Source organism: Neodiprion fabricii, chromosome 2, assembly GCF_021155785.1.
Source record: "Neodiprion fabricii isolate iyNeoFabr1 chromosome 2, iyNeoFabr1.1, whole genome shotgun sequence".
NCBI lineage: Eukaryota > Metazoa > Arthropoda > Insecta > Hymenoptera > Diprionidae > Neodiprion > Neodiprion fabricii.
In genome coordinates this window covers 39,350,580-39,366,044 of record NC_060240.1, presented here as the reverse complement: position 1 = coordinate 39,366,044, position 15,465 = coordinate 39,350,580, and the positions used below count along the sequence as shown (strand labels likewise).

General features: G+C 45.1%; 1 protein-coding gene across 7 annotated transcripts in view; it reads right to left on the bottom strand.

The window, feature by feature from the left end:
• Positions 1 to 15,465, bottom strand: part of LOC124175110 (papilin) — a 71,326-nt gene that overhangs the window by 55,182 nt on the left and 679 nt on the right. The window contains exon 1 of one of the 7 annotated variants that reach the window (XM_046555014.1): positions 14,862 to 15,042. The exons of the other annotated variants lie outside the window; for them this stretch is intronic. Within the exon in view, the coding sequence (XP_046410970.1) occupies positions 14,862 to 14,881 (20 nt within the window). The 5' untranslated portion in view covers positions 14,882 to 15,042. Of the gene's footprint in view, positions 1 to 14,861; positions 15,043 to 15,465 lie in introns of those variants that run through there. 7 annotated transcript variants of the gene reach the window in all.

The following is a 15,465-nucleotide window of genomic DNA, read 5'->3' as shown; positions in this document are numbered from 1 at the left end:
AACATTCAGGAGCCGGTCGACGTCTCACGTTTGTTTGTTACAGAAGCTATGAATTCGGGCTTTATCACCGTGGCTCTAAGCCAACATACGACATATTGAATCTGATGTAATCTCGTCGTAGCAGAAAATGAATAAACGGGCATAAAGACGAAGTAAGATAACTCGCTTGGAAAAATTTACGAGACGCTTTTTGCTAGATTTACGGCACCGCGTTCACCTTCACGATGACATTGTCTCTCGACTGACAAACGATTTCCTTAAACTACAAACGCAAAATTTTCTCTCATGCGTATGATTCCGCAAACATGTATGATTTTCCAGATAACAATCTCAGCTTGTATCACACGCAGAAGGAATAATATTCGCGTAGATAAACGCCTAGAACTTACTTGAGACGACCAAAGTATCGTAGTCTATGGTATACCGAGAAATTGATGGGAGAAACTTGCTGCTTTGAAACTCACCTGTAACACAAGCAAACAGAATACACAATTAACAAGGGGTAAAGGACTATTTTGATACGCTCTAAACTACACGCTCCGTAATTTTGGCTCGCGAATTCTCATCCCTTGAAAATTCTTACCCTCCTTTGACTCCTGTGCTTTCATCCAGCGTAAAAGTCACATGCAAAAAAGTCGGACATAAGCGTTTGCCAAAGTTTTCACACTCGAAAAATCAGCATCTTTAGTCCATTTTTTCCTTTCCCAGTTCGCACTTTCAGCTCACGAGGTTTTACAAGAAAGATACAAACGTTGGTTTATCGCGAACGAGAATTCATCCTCTAAAAGCATCGTACATTATCCATGTCCGAAGTAGTTGCAAGAAGTCGCACGCCTCGGCAATTAATACTCGCATCCCAGATTCAAGGTGAAATTGCAGAGGTAAACATCGCCGAGGGAGATGCCGTCACGTAATGCAAACAGCCAGCATATTTTACACGGTTATCCGTCACCTGCGCCCTTTTCAGCCTTTCCAACGCTGCTGGCTGGCTGCAGTTCGCCATTGGCTAATGCGGGTATTTTCGTGGCCTGTGGCGTTTGGTAGGTCTCTTTATTTTCCACGGGTTTCACGAGTTCACACCCGATGCCTTCTAGCGTGAGTGTTCGACTGATTCTGCTCCGGGCACCGCGTACACTGTGCAATGTTTGGGAAAGGTGTCGGTGCCCTTGGCACGGCCCTAACTTTGAAACCGATCAAGGTGCGCGCATCGCGCGTTCAGCCTCTCCGAGAGAACGGTGAGAAATTCAAAGGCAGGTGGTTGAACTTGGCCCCGTTCCAAATCTTGGCGAGAAAAGCGTTTCAAACGATGATTGATACTCCGGTGCAGTCGGTTTATCGAAAATAGTATACCTCTTGTAACCCGTTTCGACAACCTTGTCACGTTCTTTTTTTCCCGTTTTATAAGGAGCGATATTTTCGTTCATTCACAAAGTTGGAATCTCATTGTCAGGTGTATTATACCTCCGTGGTACGATAAAAAAGTCTATAAAACTTCCGCTGTTTGTACTTGGAATTAGAAAATCATCGCACAGAAGAGTCTGAAAGCAAGCAATCTGCCAGCTAATGGACCGGTTGTGAAGAGGGACGAGCCGAAAAGCGATAAAACTTTCGAGTCTCAATAGCCAGAATAAGACGTGTTAAGAGCGTCATACGTGTATACTTCTAATTTTAAGATACTATTTTGATACATGATCAAACGGCGAGAAAGACTTTCCTGAATGAGGATATGGAACGGAAAAAATACGCGGTTTGAAAATGTACGTATATTCATTCGCAAAAAGGGCTGAATTTCAATTTGCCAAATACAAATTGCAGCGGATATCCTGAGAAGTGTACCTACAATTTATTTTGCTTCAAACAGAGTACGTATTAATTGGCGGAGACAGTTGGAATGATTCATGCGCATTTGATCGTGTCAGCCACACGTGGCCTTCGACCTCAACTGACTGATCCTGCCATGTGTGTCCAGATAAAATATCAATTACGCTAATTACCAAGTCTGACGTTCACTTGCTAATTGAGATAAATCACTTTCCTTCCCGAAGTCATTACACACAGTAGTCGCTTATGCGTTAATCGAACTATTTCCCTAGATTCTACGGTAAACATATCCTGAAAATATTGTTTAAACTTTTTTCTTTGAGAAAAAAAAATTAGTCGGACGATGATGCATGGTCCGTAAAAAATATATCACAAATTCCCGATGCCATCTACTGGTTTATTCTTTTTTTTTTCTTCTCTTTTTAAATACACATTGGATATACGCACGAGGTTCGCGGTATTAGTCACGCCTCTGGAATAATTCGTTTCGACGCTAAGCAGCTCGTGAATATCATTATAATTAGTAAAACACACCACGCGTATTTCGAAGACAGACAAATCACGCGGTGAACCTCTCCGCACTGTTTAACAGCTTCGTTGCGAAAAATGGAAATCAACTACTCTTATAAAATCTTAAAAATCTTTTTATCCTGACGCACCGAGCGATGTTCTTGGAGAGTTAAGATACCGTCTTCTATCTATCTCCCTCCCTCCCTTACTCTCTACGTATAGAATAAACGCTTCTCTCTCTCTCTCTTTTTCTCTCTTTCGCTGTCACGCGTCCAATCGGACGACCGAGTTGAGCAAGGAGTCAAGTTTTGAATGTCGAAAAAATAATCTCTCCTAATCTTCATTCTTGCGTCGACATTTGTTGGCTTAGGATGACGGGACCACCGAGAACAGGAACCAATTTGTGGGCCGGAAAACTCAGTAAACAAGTCACTAGGGAAGCGGCACGCATCGAGGGACTGTCGAAAATTATACGTTCGCATGCCGCATCTCATACCTGCTTCTTCTCATTCTTCTTCGCTGCCCTAAAGAGGCCCAAGATTCACACAAGCCCGCCTTCTGGGTAGATGAATGTGTTGTAAAACCGGCTGGTGGTTCAACGGCATATGAGTCCAAAGATCTTGGGTAAAAATGGGCCCTGGTCCCACGGATCATATCCGTTACATTATACCACCAGCGGCGTTTCCCGAAATCCAACTTTGCAGAATCCGCAAAACAGACTGTCGTTTTCTCTGTCCGTTGTAAAATTTCGCGAATCGTTTCTCAACTCGTCATATCTGTCGGTGATCGTACACGCACTGTATAATCACTTGCGAAATGTTGCCCCGAGCTGTGTTCGAGGAATTATCGGTCGTTGATTAGACTACGCAACGTAAAAAAGCTGTGCTTTGTGTTTCACCGCGCCGACTGCAAACAGCTGCTACGGAGTTGCGAACCGGCGTTGTCTGTCCGAACGACGAGCAAATTGTTTTTGGCAAACAAAGCTCCGTTCAAATACACCGTCAAGAATAGTTCCGCTGAATGGATCCTGCTTCTTATTATTCGCCCTTCAGCGAAGCTTGGGAAAAGGGACAAATTGCCGCTACAGGTGCGAAATCCTCTTATATCGCCCTCTTTCCGTTCTGTGGTCTGACAATAAGACTCGTTCATCCCCGGCCCGTTATTGCCGCCTCCCTGAGCACAATTCATTCATAACTCCTGCACCGGCCCATCCGAATTACGGTGGCTCGTGCTATCCGTTGGAGTGGAAGTGTGCCAGCCGGGTGAATTTGTCACAGTATTTCTTGCCTCCTTCTTTCTTGCTGTTTTTTATTTCCTACCCATAAGAAATCAGGACCACCCAGTCTGCATCATCCCAGTTGAAACTTGCGCTCATTTTAAGGACGCGCTTATCGGTGAATTATCGTCGTTGGTTGGAAATTGATTGGCGGGAAGTGATGAAGGAAAATTTGAGGTCGCTGATGATTCGATTTCCAGCGATTCAAGGCCCGTTCTCACTCTCCGCAAACAGCGTGTTATTTTAACTGGTAAAAAGCTGTGGCCGACCCGAGTTTCTTGGAAGCTGAAAATGGCGAGTCTCTTACTCTCCGTTGAATTCTCGCTAGCCCGAGCTAGGAACAGGTCTGTTTATTTGCTCGGTTTAGCATGAGCGTAAGCAGAAGGCGTCCGGCGCTGCGTCTCATCCGCGTGCATATTTCTAAAACCGCTGCAACCCTCGTAAGATATCCGACGTTAATATAGCCGTGATAAACGACGTGCGGTGTTGAAAATTTATCACAGACAGCGCGGCTCGGCCGATTTCATGCAGGCGTGTGTACCATTGGGACATCGGTACCCGTCTCTTTTGATTACCTGCAGCGGCGTGACCGGTGTTATTCAAATTTCAAACCAGCATCGAAATGCCAGGTGGATGTGCTCGAGGCAAAGACATTCGTCTCCTATCATTCTTCTTCTTGTTCGAAATGCACCATTCCATCCATCGGTGCCGTGCAGGCTGTTAACGCTCGCTTAACGGTACGTCGGAAGTGCTAAGTTGCAGTGAGTTGTAATTCATGAGGTCAAGCCATTGACTTCGAAGTTCACAGAAAACTTGCATCACGCCTCGAGATGTGCCACCTGTCTAAAGTTATGTGGGTCAAGTTTGTCATTTCTCTCGTTATCGCTGTACAAACTGGCCCAACAAATTTGAACAGACTTCCAGTCGTCCAACTTCGTTACCGCCCTCGTTATAAAGATTCAATTTCGTCCTGAGAGTTAATTCCGAAGTATCGAGTCAGCCGTTGTCCGTTTAGACGTATTTACTGTTGGACCGTACCTGCTGTTGAGCAATTAGCATTACCAGGGTTGAGCATTGAACGGACTTTTATCCCGAACGTCTCATAAGTCCCCGGCTTTTGAGAGTGGCTGAAAAGTGACGAGTATTTGTTTCTAACCTTACAGGTACATACCTATGTGTTCCCATTCTATTGAGCAACAGTCTCTTTCAAAGCAAAGACCGGGCTGAATTCATGCCTACGAGACCGCGCGTTGGACTGAGTTAGAAACTTGTTAAACGTTGTGCAACTCCAGCTTCGACTCGACCTGAGCTATTGTCCGATTGTCGATCCGATAGATTAATCTCAATCTAATCCGGTAGTCGAGTCAATCGGTCAACTCAAGAGGAAACGGAACTGCATCGACATCGACCAGGAAGACCAACGAGTCAGATAAAAACGATTGGTAACATTCGCCGTGTCATTGGGCGTTCTTAAATCGGTTCTGGAGTATCAGTTCCGGGCCTCAAAATCAAGCTCATCAATTTCGATCGCTTCAAGACTCACGCATCGCAAGTTATTCCGAAGTCGGGTCGTCTCGTGGAGGAGGAACGTGAATGCAGGGAAGAGCGCGATAGATAAGTCCTCATCGAAGACGTCCTTACCCTCGTCAATCAGGCGGGGAAACAGTGAGGTATCGCCTATACCTATAATTAGGATCAAGGAAAAGGACGCCAGCGGTAGCTGAGCAGCTCACTCCAAGCTCTGATTATTCAAAGGGTTTAGGGAACACCGAAGACCGGATTGTATTTCACCTGAGAAGAGATCCTCTATTTTTAATCCCGGATAGACGAGCCGACCGACCACCCCATCCTTCATTTCGGACCTAATATTCAATCACGCCCACGTGCGTAACCCACAAACGATCGGTAAGGGCAAAGAAGTCGATGGAAGAACATCTCTCGACCGGGTTCGTTGGTTACACGTGGCTCTAATTACCTCGTAAATTCTGTACACCTACTGCTAGATAAGCGGATATGACATGGAAGAGGCCACCTGCAGGGTCGATACCTCAACCCTGAACCCACGGTACGTACCCGGTGTTGTAAATTTTTTCAAGAAGCCAACGCTAAGCTTCGGGAAACCGGTGTACCTTCTCACCTTGTCGACCTAATCTTGGGACTTGAACATAGTTACCCAATCATCGCTTTTCGAAAAGACAGTATAATCTAGATGTTGATACTGCATCGAGGTTGATTATTCCGTTGCTTTGCCTGGACTGCGGAAACGCGATGGATTTTTCTTTGTTGAATCGTTAGTTGTTAGTTTGTCTAACGCGTCGCGGAGGGCGTTTTCGCCATAAAGCCATAATTCCCCCTGAAACCGTGATATGCGTACGGTCGAAAATAACGGGGATGACCTAAAAATCGCCGGCACGTGGAAGAATGTAAACTAACTCTCTTGCACGTGATATTTACCGGGCTTGATGCAGCCTCTGGCGAATGAGGCAACGTATGCGGAAGGTATGCAATAACTGCGCGCTAGACTTCCTCAAAGAGCCGAATTCTACGGACTGGATTTAGAAACGCAGGGTAGATATTCGAATATACACATTCTTCTTATTCAACTTGTTCGCCCGTTTTACCCGCCTGTGATTCTCGAATATTCAAGCAATTTCCTTACACGCATTTCGACCGATTCTCACTCTCGCGACTAAAAATATCGTAGGTACGGGTATAAATATGTCATCCACAGAATGTGATCGTGAAAAAGAACAGCGTGAATTACGCCGACGATCGTTTAGTCCTAACAATATTAGGACCCGTAATTCCTTTTGATCAATTATCCCGGTATAAACCCGTTTGGAAATAATTCAACTCCCACCGCCTAAGGCGATGGAAGCAGGAGAAGGGGAAAGAAATGAGGTGTGCGGTCCTGAGGAAGGCCTCTCGAAACCCGCCGTCGAGCATTAAAAGAGATTTACATAAGTGGATTGTGCGTCTTCACAACCCCGAAGCGAGACCGATCGCATGACCAATGCCTACGTGTAGCAGAGGTGGGAAAAAACCATTTTACTATTATTCCAGGCCTCGAAAAGTCGTCAGCCAATGTGAGGATCAAATTTGATAATCACAATTCATTCTAGGTGCGATAGGAGTATCTTTGGTCAGGCATCTCATGGCGGAATGATTGTGCGTGTAACTCTGTAAGCTCCAATAATCCACGGATCAGAAGGGAGGGGAACAATAACAACAGTGATAATAATAACAAGGACGATAATGACGACAGGCGGAAGGGTTAGACCTGGGGATGAAAGGGTGACACGTGAGAAGTTCGTGCATAATGGGATCCTTAGGATTCCGAAGGGAGCAGGTCTTACTATCCAACATCTCGAGGAGGTGGGCGGTATCTTTTTACGCGTTACAATATCTACCTACACCTTCGCAGTGTGCCTGTAACGAAATGAAAATGGAAAATCAGGTTCACGAAGCCTTGTCAAGTCGGTACTGCGCTGACAATGAGCCAATTAATGGGGAATAACAGCGAACCCATTGCAGAAATTAAAACCTTTTTCTATCTCTTGGTCTTCCTGTTTAACAGCTCCTCGACATTTCCAGCTGATCATTGAGCTTCTGATCGATTCGTACGAACATTAGTGTTCGTTGCATCAAAGAAACGCGCAGTCAGCTTCTTCACACATCGTAGATAACATCTAGATGACCGTATGCAACTGTGTTTATATTTGTACGTGTATAGTAATTACCGGCGGATTGCAGACAAGAAACAATTACCGAAATCGGGCACTCCTCTCTCCCGGAATTGTAGTACAAAAACACCAGCACCAAAATCATGTCACCTCGAGCGAAACTAATTATCTACCGTACATACAAGTTCCTCGCGTGATATCTAATTTATGGGGCAGAGATAAACGGCGTTATCTTCTCTTCCGCATCTGTAAACTCGGTCGAATTTCATCAAGGTAAAGAAAAAAGACATTAGGCATAAGATGATAAAAAAAAAATAATAATAAAAAAAAAAAAAAAATAACACCCAACAGAGTATTTACCGCTACGAATCATCAATTTTTTGCAAGAAAGACAATATTCAAATCGGAAGTATCTACCGATGATCAATTGATTTCACGTTCCGATTTCTTCAAGGGTTTGCAATCAATTATCCTGCGATTTATAAACCTCCTCCATACAGTTTGGATACGTTTAATACATTGAAGCAACATTTTTTCAGGTAAAACAAAGTTCTGGTGTACTTTTCTGCAATATTTGAAATAATTTATTACTTTTTTGTTTTATTTTGTAAAAAGAGATACTCGTAAGTAATAATTCTATTCCCGTTTCAATGAAATTGAGAACCACCGGGACAAAGTACGACCGCCGGTTTCTATCGGTCGGGTTCCTAGCCATACCAGGCAGTCCTCGGTCCGTCTTGGCTTCGCCTCGACGAAGATCTTTTCGGTCGAAGGATATGTTTCTTGGCCGTTTATTCGGTAGAGCTGAGCATTCCTTACGCGATGACGGGATTTATCTAGCGACCAGTATCCTCCGTCTGCGCCTCTCGGGCACCTCGGACTTGGTAGCCCGAAGCTTTTCGGATCTGAGATATTATACGACACCTATTCGTAGGTGGAAACTCTTGGGGATAAACGATATGCAAGCGGACTTGAATTATGGAGGCATTTTCGAGCCAGATAGATAAAAGAAGCCGAGAAAGCGTATCGAGTACCGTTATGCTTGTATTCTGTGGGAATGAAGGGTCGTCGTTAAGGAACGTGCTCGGCTCCAAAATGATCGTTCTGTCGTGTCGCGAAACGTCGCAACCTGCGGTATTAAAACAGAAACATCATGGCACAGAAAGTGAAAAAAAATAATGCAAGCACTTGGCGCTTCATTCGTGGAATCTAGACTCGAACCTCTGATTGCTCACTTTGAATTCGATGTTTGCACGTGGTTATGAAATTTGTATAATAAACTTAATTTCGTTCGCGATAAGAATTTCAGCACATGCGTGTATATATGTATAATTACGTCATGCGCGCACGTTGTTCACATTGTTTGTACAATCGTACTATATTCTTTATGAACCATGTGTGTATACGTGTCATATAACACCTACTACGGTTCGACGATATGTGGACTATATTTTTACGCTTGTATACAAAGCGTGGAATGTTTCGTCACTGACAGTAGATCGTGTGTAATGTATAATAACGCTAAATATATCAAGTTCAAAGAAGAAGAAAAAACGAACGCTGTATCATGAAATTTAATGAGAAAAAAAAAAGAAAAACTTAGTGGGTAAAAGTTGAAAAATGATTTCGCTTTTATACCCATATTAAAAATGGGATTGATATTTTTTATATCATTATTCTTGCCATCATCTTACCACCCTTATTTGATTCGGAGTCACCATTTTTTTTCTTAGAACAGAGCTGAAGCGATTTCGAATTTTTGTTTTTGTTCTCCAAGACCCAGGTCAAGTCCTCTGGCAATCGAACAAAACTCGAAATGCTCTTACACACCTTTACTCGGACCCATCAGCGTCTCGAAAGCTCTTTACTTTTTACTGAGATTACCGAGAACTGAGACCTGGGAGGTGATCCCCCAAGTTGTGGTCCCAGACAGTCTCATTGGCCGAGGCATGACGCTGCGGTTACCAAACCGCAATTGCAGCCCGCAGCGGGAGGTTTTACCGCAAAATGTTAGAGGCTATGGGTCATTGATTCTCATCTCAGTGTACAAGAATTTCACTAGGTTTTATCATTACGCCTCTTCAAAGTGCAATTTCCTCCCGTGTTGTAAACGCGGACGTGCCTGAACGGCTGCGAGTAAGAAACAACAAATAACAACGATCATCCACGAGAATAAAAAAAGAGAAAGAAATGCTCTTAAAGTTGAGGAATTCGATTTACAACAGCTGTATTTCTCCTGTTTGTACACTAGATAGAATCATCATGAGCGACGTAATCGTGATGGGCGGCTCCAAATCTTTGAATAGAAAATTAATGGAACGGACATAACGAGCGTTTGGTCGGTCCAGGTCGAACCTACAGGTTAGGGGTGTATACCTGTGGCAATCGCCACGTGAGCGCACCCGATTCTCAGCATCTCGTACATCTTTTCCCCAGTCTATTTTTCCGTTTGCATAGTTTACCGCTGCAACCAATCTTGACCCTGAAAGTTCAGCCCCAATTCGACTGTGCGCTTGAAACGGAATGCCGGGCCAACCCTGATTCGTCCGTTCTAATTCCCGCGTACAGCATTGTTCGAAATAATGGTTGATCATTAGGGGGTCTCTCTATGGTAGAGAATGTGGGCACAGCTGATTGTTGAAAGTGCCGGAATAATTTCAGAGCGTAAAGAGGAATGCTTGGCCTGCGAAGCGCTCTCTTGGACGTTAATACGAGCGAAGCATTCGCAGACCGCATTCGGGCCGGGTGAGAGAAGATGTAATTTTGAGAAAAGAACACATTACGATCTCGACGAGACTCCGGCAGCGGCGGCGGCGCGAAGATGAGTTTAAGCCTTCGAGAAGCACGAGGCCAAGAGAGAATTCGCATCCCTTGCCGTTTACGATCGCGAAAGATCTTCGCCGCGTGCGACAGTTAAACATGATTTATGGGACGCGGGCCCGAGGAGTGAATCGCATAGCGGATATGATGCCGGGGGCGAAATCGAGAGAGAATCGCTACGGTTTGGCCGTTCATGACGGAACAGAGACCGAGAGTGTTCGTGCGTACCAAGATCAAGGGTATTAAAATTAATTACGCCGGATAGATACGTTGCGTAGAGTTTCGGGCTAACGAATTACCCGCCGATACCGCGGTCTTTATTTACGACTCTGGTGCATCGGACGGTTCCGAGATAACTGTGGATTTTAATTAATGAAAATGAAACACAGCCTGTGTATTGGTCCAAAATGTGGCCCCCTTGACATCGGCAGCTGCGGTCCAGGCGCTGGTATACGAGCGATAAGAGCGTTGAAAACCGCGTCATCGATCCAAGGATGAGGCTGCAGTTGTGGGATAAAGACGAGAACGTTTGAGGAAAGAGAGGATTCAGCGCGCTCTTCTATTAGACGAAAATGATTATCAAGGTTTCAGTATTCGGTGGAGGCGGCAGACTGAACGTCGAGAGTCGAAGAGGATGCCGAACCCACGTGTCACTAGGTGAAAAAGGCGGGCGAGAAAGAGGAAAGAGAAATTTAACCAACGCGCTCGGTACGAGATCGAAAGAGAGGACGTAGTTCGAGGCCTTCGGGGAGCAGGAGCTCAGCACCGCGGTTCGAGTCTCGAGGAAGGAGGCGTCATTTGGACTCCAGAAGTCGGAGCGAGACGGAGGCGAGACGGGCGTCTGGCTGCCGAGGGAGACGAGAAAAGTCGGAGCAACAGGTTGCCTCGAGTCCATCTCCCTCACCCTTGACGGAGGGTGAAGTCGCCAAAATCACGGGATACTCGAAACGTCGCTGAAGCGATCGCGCGACGATGCACGAAAGCCGAGCTCGACGTGAATGGAATCAAAAATGCCGATTCGGAGAACCGTCATCGCCGAATCGTGCGTGAGTAACGATTTACCGACTCCGATCACCGATTGCTTCGCTATTTCAAGTCCTCCACGCGATATTTTGCAACTTGAATAACGAACGAATCGATTATGCCGATGATGTAATTGGGCTAAGATTTTGTCAACCTCAGAAACTAATACTCGCTAATGATCAGGCGGACCTAAAACTAAACGGGAATCGAATGTCACTGCGGTCGTCGAGTTCGGAAGAGAACCCAGATACACGTCGGCGAAAATCGTCCAACATTTCGTCTCTAAGCATCCTGCGGAGTTTTTGTGTACGATGTATTCTTACGTCGGACGGGAGCTGATTCGTAGAAGGAAACCGGATATCCTCTAAACACGACACTGCGGCCTGGAATGCCGCAGGATACCGGACTGCCGGTCAATTGGTCGAACGATTCGAACACAGGCCTAAAGCGAAGATAAGTCAGCGACTCTTTTTTGGAAAAGTGAACTCCCGGGGAAGCGAGTTTCGAGTCCTAGATTAATTCCCTCGGGATAAAGCATCGTAACTCGGCTATTTCATTCCAGCCGAACACGTTAGTGGCGCATGTCTTTTGGCCCTTCGACGTTTTAATGAGACGCATAAGTTGGGCAGTGCGATCTGTGTTGCGTCTACGCATCCCGATTACGGTTAACCAGCGGCGTACTAGATGCGGTAGAAAGTCAGGACGGCCCGGAAAACGGTTACATACACTCGTTGAACGGTTTATAAACCCGGTCGGCTTCTTCAAAGCTTCGACCCAACAAACACAGGCTCCCTCATTAACTCACGCTAATCGTCAACCCTCCGTGAGCAGTGGTTCTCCCCCCTTAATCCCGGCTCGAGAGTGCTAATTTGGTATCGTGGTATACAAGGATCCATTGTATCAGGGCAATACGCACCTCCGGTTTAATCGCTATCGATATTGTCGGCGCAACGATCAGAGTCACCGGGTCGCGTTGAGAATTGAGGAAGATTTGAAGGAGCAGAAACTCGCTGTACGGTCTCGGAGGAGCGTCGGCTATGCGTTACGAAAATAGAATCTTGATCCCTTGCGCTTCGAAATAGCCCATGAAATATCATATCGCTACAGGGACTGGAGCTGGGTTACTCGGCATGCATGGTGTTCAGTCGTCGTTAAAAGGAAGGAACGCTGCCAAAATGACAATCGTGGCTGATTATGCCTGGGAGCTGATAAATAATTCCAGTTCTTTAATTCCGCTTGAATGCGAGGAGCCGCTCACGCGTTCGTTAGGCCGCATATTATCTCGGGCGAAGGAAGGGGGCGGAAACGGGATTGGTACCCAGCTTTCACGGCGTTTCGAATGTGTGACAAAAACGGGACAGACGGCCGACTTAGACGCCAGGAAAATCACACCCTGAAGGGGAGAAACTCCCGAGGCTTCGTGTTCACACCGAATGTCACGGATGGCGAAGACGACGATTGCAGTGATTGCAGCGAAATCCGAGGAGCTAAGAATTGCGGTTATAAAAATCGTCAAACCGTCGGGAACGCATTTTTTTTTCATTCATTTCTACGTCTGGGATTGATATTCCTCGGGGCTTAAAACTTTCCTTTGTATATCGTAGTTATGTGTAAAGCTCCGCACGGTGTGACGAAAGAACGAACCTGTGTCCCGGGATCAAAGCGGTAAAATTTAATACCGAAAGACAAAAGCGGAGCAATTTGTAAATCCGTCAGACGCTTGGAAGACTCGACGAGGCTTTATAATGCATCTGTGTCCTTTCAGTTTGAGAATAAAATCTCCGAGTGTAATGAGCGATCGCTTATTTGGTATACAAATTTTCTCGGCAACGATTATAATATTTATAGTAATCGGATTTATACTCGTCAACAATCTTGAAACGCGTTTGGATATCGAAGAGACAAAGATCACGCGCTGAAAATATCGCAAATCCGACTTCTTACCAATTTCGCTATTAAAAGCTGTTGGTACCAGTTACTCAAAATGAATAAATATTTCTACTAAGAACGACGAGACGTCTCTCGACCGATTTATAGGAAATTGCTGATTTTTATCTTCACTTCTTCTCTGTCTGTTTCTAGACAATAAAAGATGTGGTAAAAATGAAGAGCAAATGGGCTGACTATAATAAAATACCCCGAGTGAGAAATGCTTGCGGTTGAATTTCGTGCCAGGGAGTTGTGTGACATTGCCGAAGATGTTTTACGAGTCTGATCGACGATCGATGACCACAGTTTCCGGTCGACAACGACGATTGTTTACCAAATGGTACCGATTAGTCGCGCAGCCTTGGCCGGCCTTCGTTCGTTGAGCACAAGCGTTATGGGCACTCCCAAGGGTCAGCTTAGCTCAATTTTACTAGGTATATACACACGTACTATGACCAGAAGTAAGGAGGAGGAATAGCTACGCGAGGGCCGCGGCTATTACCATAAGCCATGCATTGTCCTGCCAAGCTCGGGATAAGTTGCAGAGATTTTTTTAATCTTTTATTTACCATGTGCTTCCCTCACTTCTTTCTTTTTTTTTTTTTTTTAAACATGGATTCACAGAGATGAAAGCTCGCAACAATAACCCTTTGTGTAAAACAGGTGTAGCACAGAGTTGTAACGCTAAATCACCGGTGAAATATACACGTAGCGTTATACGCAAGTATTAATACGACATTTGAAAATATCCAAGACGGCAGCTATATTGATTGCAAAACACGTTATCGTATCAAAGGTGTGGAAATGAAATCAACGCGTTATTATCAGCATAGCGATATTTATTTTTCCTGCTTCTTATTTCCTTCCTCTCCCTAAAGTTTCTTGCGGTTTCTCGGCAAAAATATAATTCCTTTCTCGTCTTTCCAGTGAAACCAACGACCCAGATTTTCTGGACGACAAATTACACGTTTCCTAACTAAGGGTTTTGACAAAGACGAGTTGCGAGTATTCCTCGAAGGTATAAAATCAAGCTAACCGAACGCTTCGGTCATCCGGAAATCAGACCGAGTGGCGGTTTTTGAGAAAAACTATTTTCTACAGCTTCAGTTCCCATGATTTTTAAGATGAATTATATCGAGTGATGTAAATGTTCCGGTGTGGGTTTAAAAAGTTTAATTGTAAAAAAAGTGAAAACATTTGAACATAGATTGAGAATTATAGATCTTCCGTTGACGAAATATTGCGTCTAGTGTATATAAAAAATCATAATTCCATAAATTATCGTAAATTTTAAATCTCACACCACCTTCAATTTTTTCATTTTTAATACAGTTCGTATTAAACTGCCTTTCAATCGCCAAATGCATGCAGAAGACTTCCAAGCATCGTAAAAAGCATGTAGAGTATTTTTCCTACGCGGGAATGTTTTGACAGACAAAATCCGTCTCACGGTTCGTAAGCTTCGCGCATTGTGAACGAAATGAACGATTCATCTCTATTTTAAAAATTTTTACTTTTAAAGAATTTCATCGACACTGAGAACCGGTGAAAATCAAGCAGGTAAATCGTGTAATTAACGGACAACTGTGTCCACGTAATAAAAAGGTCAGTAATTAATTCTGGTCGGACTTTCCGTGGTAGGCGAGACCTTGTCGTCAAATTGAATAGCTCGACGGTGATAAGAACGAGGCGAAAGAAAGAGACGGGAACATCCGTCAGATCTTAGTCAAATTCTGGCCCTAAGAGCCGCTTAAGGCTTAAGGATGCAAGATGATGATAAGAAGATGCGATTGACTGACCGCATGTTCGAGGCAGGCATGTCGCTCGGTGCCGGGAAATCAAAGGGCCCAGGACCTGGATAAGAAGTCCCCGCCGCACTTCAACTTCAGCCGAGATTCTCTCCTCGTAATCTTTTCCCTCCGCCAAGGCGACACACTCGATCGTTTTCGGCTGTAACAACGCACTCCGTCTCGGACGGGAGTCGAGCACTGACTGAAGCTTCAGAGCCAGCGTGCGCTACTCCTCTCGAATTTTTCGCCTCACGATCAGCCGGATGCTGCACGAGTCCCGCATCCGACCGACGACTCTAGGATTCCCTCGCGAAGAACGTGCAAAAACTTGCGGGTGATATCGGGATCGAAACATCGATCGGATCGAGAGCGATAGCGAAGAATTGACTCGCGATCTGGGAGGATGATCTCGGGCGGACTGAATAACAGATCCGGAGTTCGGGTCTCGATTTTACAAACTCGAGGCTCCGCTCCACCGTCGTTTGAATTTCTAATTAACCGGTGACAGGACCGAGTGTTCGAGAATCGCGAGTGATCGCTGTGTCAATATGCATGCGTCCGGGATCGAGAACTTGACCAATGACCTCGGAACTGTCGCAGGAATCCGTCTTTT